The sequence below is a fragment of the Notechis scutatus genome, chromosome Z, assembly GCF_049901735.1.
Source record: "Notechis scutatus isolate UNSWTSFEM ecotype Mainland chromosome Z, rNotScu1.2, whole genome shotgun sequence".
NCBI classification, from domain to species: domain Eukaryota; kingdom Metazoa; phylum Chordata; class Lepidosauria; order Squamata; family Elapidae; genus Notechis; species Notechis scutatus.
In genome coordinates this window covers 112,600,135-112,610,249 of record NC_142025.1, presented here as the reverse complement: position 1 = coordinate 112,610,249, position 10,115 = coordinate 112,600,135, and the positions used below count along the sequence as shown (strand labels likewise).

Here is a 10,115-nt window from a genome sequence, read left to right as displayed (position 1 = left end):
TTTCACATCTGAAACACATTTAGAGTCCAGAGGATCAGAGAAGCAGATTAGGAAAATTGCTTGCGGTAGAAGAGAAATTTTATCCTGTCAGTTTTCCAATGGCCATAGCAGGATCAGAGCATTGAAACCAACGAAGCTGTTCTCCAATGCTTCTCTTTCAATTTATCTCTTCTATTTTAATGAGTTTTTTTTTTCAAATTCAAAATGTACATGAGTTGAAATCATCCCAAAATTCATAGTTTTCCCAGACTTCCTTTAAAGTTCAGTGTGCTGAGACCATTCATTCACTGACAAATGTGAGGTTATCTGACACATTTTCAACAGTCCAATTTAAAAGAGAATGTTTGAATGACCAGAAATTGCATGAACTTTGTATATAGATAGCCCTCTATCATGTGTCCATCGTTAGCTTCATAGTTTCTTTCTTTGCTATGAAGTTACTATATGCACTGAATATAACAAAATTCATCACTTTTGAATGTGGTGTGAATGTTGGTGTTGCAGTCTTTGTTGTCCCAACATAACCTAACACAAAGGCCATCCCCAGAATTATTCAACCAAAATGGAATATGAGAAAAATAATATTTTGAAAGTTTTCTTCTCCAAAGGTCATCTGAGTCATTTGAGCACAATCATCTGATTGCATCATCATTAAGTCAAGTTCCATGTGGTGTTTTTTTTTAATATGCATTAAGGAAAACAAAAGAGACCTAGTTTGTGTTAGGAATAACATAGGTTACCTAATGTAGTTTGGGTAAAATAATATATACACAGTATGATAGTGAGTTTAAGTGTGTGTCACTTTAACTGCAAAGCATGTAATTTTGGGTGCGGCTGTAAATCGCCATAAGAGGGAGCAAGAGAACTTGATTGATTGCTGGCTTACTGGATTGCTTGCTGACAATGATGGATTGTTAACTGCGTGTTCTTTGCTGTTGCTGAAGGAAAAAAGGAGGTTTGACTTCTTCATATCTCTACTGCGAAGAGATATATTACTGGACTGATATTTGTAAATTTACCGACCTCTTTTTCGACACTGGACTTTGCAACTGAATAATCCCTGGACGGACTGAAATAGTGTATGATATATGGACTGTTTGACTATGCTATAAATCTTACTGGAATAAACTATTTAACTAGCACATTGTATCTGTTTTACTGAGTGTAAGCTGAAAAACGTTTGTCTCACATATTTGCCTGCCTGCCTGACTGCCATGCAGGTTCTGCTAGGGTGTATATCCCTAACACTGGTTATGGGCCCAGCTCCACAGTCAGACTAACCAGGATATAACAGGCTTATATAAAGTGAGAGTTTGTGTAGTTACACAATACTGTAAACAGACAGCTGTGTTTTTATTAATTATACTTTAATATCCAGAAAAAGATGGCACAAGTCAATTTACAAAGTTTGTCCCTAATATCCAAATTGGATGGAACAAACTATGTTTCATGGTCTATGAAATGCAGCCTACTTCTACGCAGAGAAGGTTTGTGGCATATAATTCAAAACCCACCAGAGGTAGATGCTTGGGATCCGGAGGATGAGGATGATGCCCAGAAAATACAAGAATATAAACTGAAGAATGAGCAAGCTCTCTGTATAATAGGACTGACACTCTGTGACCAGCAGCTTGTCCATATTCGTGGAGAAGAAACAGCTGCTAAGTGTTGGGAGAATTTAAAGAAGATTTATGTTCGAGACAGTGTAGGAGCACATATAAATCTTACACGGAAACTGTTCAGAACACATCTTCAAAAGAGTGGAGATATGTTGACTCATATAAACACTATGAAGAGAATTTTTCAGGAACTGCATGAAAAAGAACTTATCTTCACAGAACTACATCAGGTTTATATAATTTTGTCTTCGTTAGATGAGAGCTATGACAACTATGTAACTTCACTGGAAGTACTGCCAAAAGATAACCTCACATTAACTGACATTACTGGCAGATTAATTGAAGAAGCCAGGAGAAGGCTTGAAAGGGATCAACTCAGAAGGGAACAACCAACACAAGAAGATAAAGAATCTACGACAGCCTATACAATTAGAAAATGTTTTAATTGTGGAGGAAAAGGACATTTGGCTAGATTCTGCAAGAAAGGAAAACGCCACAATGCCAGTCAGAATGCTAAAAGGCATCAAAAGGATGAAAAATGCTTAGAGTTAGCCATGTATAGCAACGAAACTGTGAATAATAATTTATGGGTTGTAGATAGTGGAGCATCGCACTGCATAACGAAAGATAAGAAAAGATTTGTTAAGATGTCCACGAGTTCACAGCAGATATCGTTAGCTAATGGCTGGAAAATGAAAGCAAAAGGTGAAGGTATTGCACATTGTTCTTGCATAAAAGAAAATGTAAGAATGTTATATGTACCACAACTTAAGTTTAATTTGCTTTCGGTTAGAGTTTTGGTTAAACTAGGTTATGTAGTTACCTTTAGAGGAGAAAACTGCATAATAGAAAAGGAAGGTAAAAAAGTGACTGCAACTTTAAAAGGTGAATTGTATGTGTTAAATGATAATTCATTAGAGGTAGCTAACACAGTTTATAATAATGTTAAACCTCATGATGAATGCATACATTTGTTACACAGACGTTTAGGGCATATAAATTTTAAAATGCTCAAGCAAACGGTTGAACTGTCTGAAGGTATAAAACTGAAGCCTTGCAGTAAGTATTTGCACTGCAATGTTTGCAGTAAAGAAAAAAGCAAGGCAATACCAGCAAATAGAATTAATGGATTTAAAACAAAGGAACCTCTAGAGGTCGTATTTGCTGATATTATAGGTCCTAAAAAACCAAGTGTGGGAGGTGCTCGTTATATACTAAGTATAATGGATCATTATTCTAGATATGGTTTCTGTTATTTAATGAAAAGTAAAACAGAAACATATCAGAATTTCTTTAATTGGCTTAAATTCGCTGAAAGAAAAACTAAAAGGAAATTAGTAACTCTTGTAACTGATAATGGTATGGAATTTATAAACAATAAATTCCAAAATAGACTGAAGATGGCAGGTGTTGAACATAAAAAGTCTGCACCATATAGGCCACAACATAATTCCTTTATAGAAAGATGAGGCCAAACAATACAGGCAATGGCTCGTACTATGTTGTCGGATTCAGGATTACCTGAAACTTTGTGGGGAGAAGCAATAAGGTGTGGTAATCATATATTGAATAATGTTGTTAACTCAACAACAGGTGAATTACCATTCACATGGTGGCATGGTAGAAAACCTGACCTAAGCTACATGCACACATTTGGAGCACCAGCATGGGTGCATATTCCTACACAACTGAGACATAAGGGGCAGCATAGGGCTAAAAAGTTATTCTTTGTAGGTTATGAATCTAATCACAAATCATACAGATTCTGGGGAAAAGGTACACCTAGAGTTTACTGTAGCGCTAGTGCACAATTCCTTGAACATGTAGGATGGGAAAAACTGGAACAAGATTCAAGTAAGGAAATAATTATAGAAACCTACAAAAGACCAAAATCACATATCAGTAATAAGAAGAGTACAATTAAAGAGGAAGTACAGGAAGAGCACATAGGACCAGAAGAGGAAGAAATAGGTGAACAGGAAGAAATAGATAACCAGGAACAGGTAGTACATGAAAGTCCACCTGTAAGCCCTGTAATACCTAGACGGTCAACACGTAAAACCAGACCACCTCACAGGTACCAAGCAAGTGTAGTTTTCCAAGTTAGTAAAGTTCCAACTACTCTTAAAGAACTTAGAATGTATCCAGCAAAGGAACAGGAAAACTGGCAAAGAGCAATGGAGAAAGAATTAAATTCATTAAAACAAATGCAAGTTTATGAAAATGTTAAATTACCTCCAGGTGCAAAGTCCATTGGCTATAAATGGATATTTAAATTAAAAACAGGTTAAAATGGGACTGTTACCCATAAGGCTAGCTTGGTAGCTCAAGGATTTAATCAAACTGCATGTGATTATGATGAAGTATTTGCACCAAGTCTAAAAGCAACAACCTTGAGAGCAGCTTTAGTGTGGGCAGCTAAGAAGAATTATATTATAAATCACTTAGATGTAGAAACTGCCTATCTGCATGCACCATTGCAGCACACTATATACTTAAAGAAACCTGTAGGAATTAAGGATGATAAAACAAATAATGACTGTTGGAAGCTTAAAAAGAGTCTCTATGGATTAAAACAATCTGGTTACGAATGGAACCAATATATTGTTAAGGAGTTAAAAAATATAGGGTTTAAAGCAGGTTTAGCTGATCCATGTGTATTTAAGAGAGAGAAAAATGGAACAGTGTCATTATTATTGTTGTTTACAGATGATATTGCCTTAATTACAAAAACTAATAATGAAGCTACTGAAATAATATCATTATTAGGTAAGAGGATAAAATTAAAGCAATTAGGAGAAATAAAACAGTATCTCGGATTGACAATAAATAAAACCAAAAAGTGGCTATAAGATATCTCAAGAGGATAAGATTTATCAATTACTAAAAACATACAAGATGGAACTTTGTAAACCGGCTAAAACTCCAATGAGTCAGGAATTTGGCCACACTGATGCTCAAAGTCCAAAATTCGATAAGACTATTTATCAATCACTAATTGGTAGTTTATCGTATATTAGTAATTGGTCAAGGCCAGATATTGCTTATGGCGTTAATCAATTGGCAAGATTCAACGCTGAACCCACTGAACAACACTGGCAAGCAGCAAAACGTATATTAAGGTATCTTAAAAGGACAATGCACTATGCATTGTATTTGGAGCCAAAAGATGATCTGATTTTAAGTGCATATGCTGATGCAAGTTTTGCAACAGACATAAACACTAGAAAATCAACTTCAGGTACGGCTATACTATTAGAAAAAGCACTGATTGGTTGGAGGTCAATTAGACAGCAACACATAAGTATGTCCACAATGGAAGCAGAATTTTCATGTCTATCTTTATTATGTACTGATTTAATTCTGAATAAACAGTTGTTATTAGATATGGGAATAACTGTTAATGATTCCATTGTAGTTTATGAGGACAATCAAGCAGCCATACGGTTGGCTACAAATATTGCTGTGAAAACGAGATCTAAGCATACAGATCTTAGATATCTGAATGTAAGACAATCTGTAAAAAATGGTTTGATAAGATTGGAATATTGCATGACTGAAGAAAATTTTGCTGATCAGTTTACAAAAGCCCAAGGTTCAGTCAAACATAAGGAAAGTTGTGACAACTATGGTTTAAAGTTGTAAATAGATATATATATATATATTATATTACCCAAAAGGGGAGTATGTTAGGAATAACATAGGTTACCTAACGTAGTTTGGGTAAAATAATATATATAGACTATGATAGTGAGTTTAAGTGTGTGTCACTTTAACTGCAAAGCATGTAATTTTGGGTGCGGCTTTAAATCGCCATAAGAGGGAGCAAGAGAACTGGATTGATTGCTGGCTTACTGGATTGCTTGCTGACGATGATGGATTGTTAACTGCGTGTTCTTTGCTGTTGCTGAAGGAAGAAAGGAGGTTTGACTTCTTCATATCTCTACTGCGAAGAGATATATTACTGGACTGATATTTGTAAGTTTATCGACCTCTTTTTCGACACTGGACTTTGCAACTGAATAATCCCCGGACGGACTGAAATAGTGTATGATATATGGACTGTTTGACTATGCTATAAATCTTACTGGAATAAACTATTTAACTAGCACATTGTATCTGTTTTACTGAGTGTAAGCTGCAAAACGTTTGTCTCAAATATTTGCCTGCCTGCCTGACTGCCATGCAGGTTCTGCTAGGGTGTATATCCCTAATATCTGATTGCATCATCATTAAGTCGAGTTCCATGTGGTGTGTTGTTGTTTTTTAATATACATTAAGGAAATCAAAAGAGACCTAGTTTGCATTAGTAGTAATTATCCTTCTTGCAATTATCTGAGCTAATTTGTTCTCCATATTGACTTCACCCAAGGGACTGCTAGACAACATCAAAAACACTAATGCATAAGTGATATTGCAAGGAACTATAAAACCTTTGTTTTGCACAATTCCAAGCTAGGGAACGACAAAGAAGAAGGCAGAATTTATCCAATACTATCCAATCCTTTGGTTTTCTCCAATTCATTTAAATAATTATTAGCTTATCTTTGCATTGCTTGAAGTCTAAGGAGTACTTCCAGAACTGGGCTGTCCTTAGTTATACTCCTTTTTCTTTGCTGCAGTTGTGGAGTCGGTTGTCGGATGATGTAGCTTTCTGATGCTAGTAAAGCTCTCAGCTTACAGATGACCTGGAAACTGCCTCCATCTAGAGTGATGTGGAATCAGAGGTTTGTGTTAACAATACTAATACTCCTTCCATCTTATGGAAGAGCTAAAGCAGACACCAAGAAGTGCTCTAGCAAAGAGTCATTTCTTGTTCCACATGAGTGGTACCAGCCTGGCAAGTTCCTGATTGGTGGGATAGTTTCTCATATCATAAATGTATATTTCCAGTATACTTTTGATGATGCTCCATCTAAGAAACTCAATGATGACCTTCCTCTGTAAGTATTTCTCACTTGCTCCCCATTCTTCTCCTCTGCCATCAGGGCTAAACACTCTCAGCTGCTGAGATGTAGTCATTCAATGGCATAAAAGAGCAGATGGCCATCCTATCTTCTTTCTACAATTAATAGTTATTTTATACCTTAGAGCTAGCAGCACTTAGTTGCTCTTTAATTTCCACGTTAAACAAGACATTTAAGGATAATAATTAAGGTAGAAGTAAATTAAGGTAAAGTGGATTGCCTTAATGCATGGGAGGGATTGCAAGAGGCCAATGGTTCATTGATGTTTAGATTGGAATCACAATAATAAATAGCTATGAAAGGAGAGATAAGCACAGCTGTACAAAGTTTGTCCAAAGTTTAAAATAAAAAACAAAAACTGGCTCTGGTGAAAGGAATAATATTCTGTTACTTTAGACCAAAAGTTATTCTTTCCTCCATTTATAATGTTTATAGAAATGACAAGATACTTGCATTGCAGTTCATTACAAATTATGAAAACCACTTCATAGTTAAGGGGATTATATCAGTTGTGTTTAGTAATTAGACACTTACACTAAGCATTAAAATTTAACCATCACCCTCATATAAACCATATAAATCATATAAACCAGAAAAATGATGTGCTTATTTCACACAAACAGTGTTGCTTTTTGACAAAGTGTGGACAACACTACCGTTGAATGCTATGACATCAGTGGAACTCTCTTAGCTAATGTATTATCTAGTTTTCCAAGCATGAAGAATAGGAATTGACTATTGAACAATACTGAAGGGAGAAGCCAATTAGTATAAAACTGCAGGTGTAAGATGAAATATTTTGTGAGTTACATGATGTTTCAACAATCATAAATATAAAGAAGACAGCAATACAAAACAAAACTCTAAATAAAAGACATTTGTTTTTAATGCAAGAATCATACATATTATTGGAGGTGTTTAAGAATGGTCTCCTGCTTGAGCAGAGAGTTGGACTAGAAGATCTCCAAGATCCCTTCCAACTCTTTTATCCTATTAGTTAGCTAGGAACCAATCTACTTTACCCACTTGTAGTTCAATACTTGGAGTGTCTCTAATCCCTCTTGTGATTATTTTTTTTCTAAATCTTTAAAATTTTCTTCTTATTCAGCTCCCTGATTTTACTAATGAAGGAGCCAATAAGGGTTGGTGGAAAGATTTCCAATTAATTTTGCCTTATTTAAATCTGAGCCATGCAAGAAGGTGGCAATAGATTAAATTAACTAAAGATGTATAATTTTTTTTGGTAGTATGTTGCCAAAGTTCTACCAACACCTCCTGGCACTGGCCTTTGCTGTGAATAAGATCAACCAGGATCCAATGATCTTGTCGAATGTCACCCTTGGCTTCCACATTTATGACAGTCATTTTGATTCAAGGATGACCTATCGTATCACTTTGGATTTGCTTTTTAAGTCACAGGCATTTCTCCCCAATTACAAATGTGATCTTCACATAAAAAATATAGCACTCGTTGGGGGAATCAGCCCTGACATCTCCTCCTATGTGGCAGACATCTTAAGTCTGTACAAGATTCCACAGGTAAGATATGTGCACATCAACAGAGCAGCCCTATTGTTTTGGTACAGTAACTGGTTTTGTTTTTCTGAAAGTGAGTGATGCATTCCCAAAAAAGTGGATGTTAATGGAAAAAAAATGCGGAAAGCTTCCAGAGCTTGGAAGAGATACAAGCATAAGGTAGAACCTAGGATATTATGTAAATAACAAAATAACAGTGCTGAATAATAGGTCATCCATCATCATCATCATCATCATCATCATCATCATCATCATCATCATCCAGAGCCACGGGTGAGATTGGCAGTGTAGAAATGTAATGAATAAGTAAATAATATGTAAAATAAATAAATTGATAAATAAATATCTCTGAGCGTGTCCTTTCAGCTCACATATGGATCATTTCCTATGCAAAGAAGCAATATGGGGGAGACCTCTTCATTTTACCATACAGTCTCCAATGAAGGCCATCAATATACAGGCATTATCTATTTACTTAAACATTTTGGGTGGATCTGGGTTGGACTTTTGGTTGGAGATGACCAAAGCGGAGAATGTTTCTTGAAAAAGCTGGAGTCCTTATTTCTCCAGAATAAAATTTGTTCAGCCTTTGTTCAAAGAATGCCAGTTGACAGCCGATTCCCTGAACTTGGTGAACTGAACACCATTTCTGCAAATATTAAAGAGTTCTACTCAGATCTGAAAGTTAATGTCCTTGTTGTCTATGGTGAAACGCTAGTTATAATGTGGCTAAGCACAGCGCTATTTTTCGCAGCTGTTAACTATACTGAAAAGGTGTGGATTATGACAGGCCAGATTGACTTTGCTTCAACCGTCCTTTCAAGGGACTGGAAATACGAGATATTCCAAGGTGCCCTTATTTTTGCAATCCACTCCACTGAGCATGAAGAGTTTCAGGTCTACCTTCAGAATATAAAACCAGCCAAGGCACATCTTGATGATTTTTTCAAGGAATTCTGGGCACAAGCCTTTGGTTGTTCTGTTCCAGATCCTAAGGACCTAACAGAGGCTCACAACTTTTGTACTGGGACAGAATCCCTGAGGGATCTTCCAGGTATGCTGTTTGAGATGGTCATGACTGGCCATAGTTACAGCATCTACAATGCAGTCTTTGCTGTGGCCCATGCGTTACACAACCTGGATTTATCTCAACAAAAAAATAAAGCAGTCAGGATGACAAGATATCTTGAAGAGATAAACCCTTGGCAGGTAATGTCTCCAGAATGAGAAAAAGAAAAAAAAAGAATGAGAAGAAACAATACATAGCACCGAAAAAATAATTCACATGAAACTAAAATAAAAAGAAGTTTTTTTTTACTGATAATATATGGTACTAGTTTAGTTCACGTGCTTTGAAATGTCATGATGTGGTTGGGCTTAGTTTTTACGAAGGAAAATAAGGGGAAAAATTGTGCCTCTGCCTACCAGCATCTATTGGTATTCATTTGGCTAGTAACTTGTCAATGTGTGAGAAAGTTGAGGCTGTTTGGAAACTGAAATTGTATTTGCTGTATGAGCAAGTAGGAGACAGCAAGGAGCCTGGACATGGCTTAGCACAACTGTTCTATACTAAAGCTGCTTGGTGCTATGAAACTAAGGAACTCCTCTCCTCTCCTTGTGTTTTGTATTTAAAAGAGTTTTCTTTTTAGGTGGGGAGGGGGAGTAAAACTCCTTAGCATTAGAACATTAGAGCAATAATAATATATGAAATACTAGTGCTCTGATGCTCATTTAAAAAAATCATTTCTTAGTGAGCACCTAGAAGCCCAGAGGAACATTCGTGCCAAATATCAAGTTTGTAGGCTTTATGTTTCTGGAGATTTTGTGATGATGTGTGAGTGGTATTTCACTTTTATATAGAGAGATTCATGGATTATATTTTCCATTGGGGTTAGAGAAATCCTCTTATATTTTCCAGCTCTAGGGAGCTCAGTGACTCATGAGCTTAGGATGCTGGGCTGACAATCAGCAAACTTGCATTTGAGACACAGTT

At 36.1% G+C, this 10,115-nt stretch overlaps 2 protein-coding genes across 2 annotated transcripts in view; both read left to right on the top strand.

The window, feature by feature from the left end:
* The first annotated feature begins 6,332 nt into the window (after window positions 1–6,332).
* Window positions 6,333–8,565, top strand: LOC148129126 (vomeronasal type-2 receptor 26-like). The gene is made up of 3 exons (XM_087947368.1): window positions 6,333–6,562; window positions 7,834–8,125; window positions 8,518–8,565. Exons 1-3 carry the CDS (start codon window positions 6,333–6,335, stop codon window positions 8,563–8,565), a joined length of 570 nt encoding a protein of 189 aa, XP_087803494.1.
* Window positions 8,566–8,722: 157 nt separating this feature from the next.
* LOC113424153 (vomeronasal type-2 receptor 26-like) overlaps window positions 8,723–10,115 on the top strand; it is an 8,260-nt gene continuing 6,867 nt past the window's right edge. Inside the window, exon 1 of the mRNA XM_087947367.1 lies at window positions 8,723–9,331. Coding sequence (XP_087803493.1) covers window positions 8,723–9,331 — 609 coding nt within the window. The remainder of the gene's footprint in view (window positions 9,332–10,115) is intronic.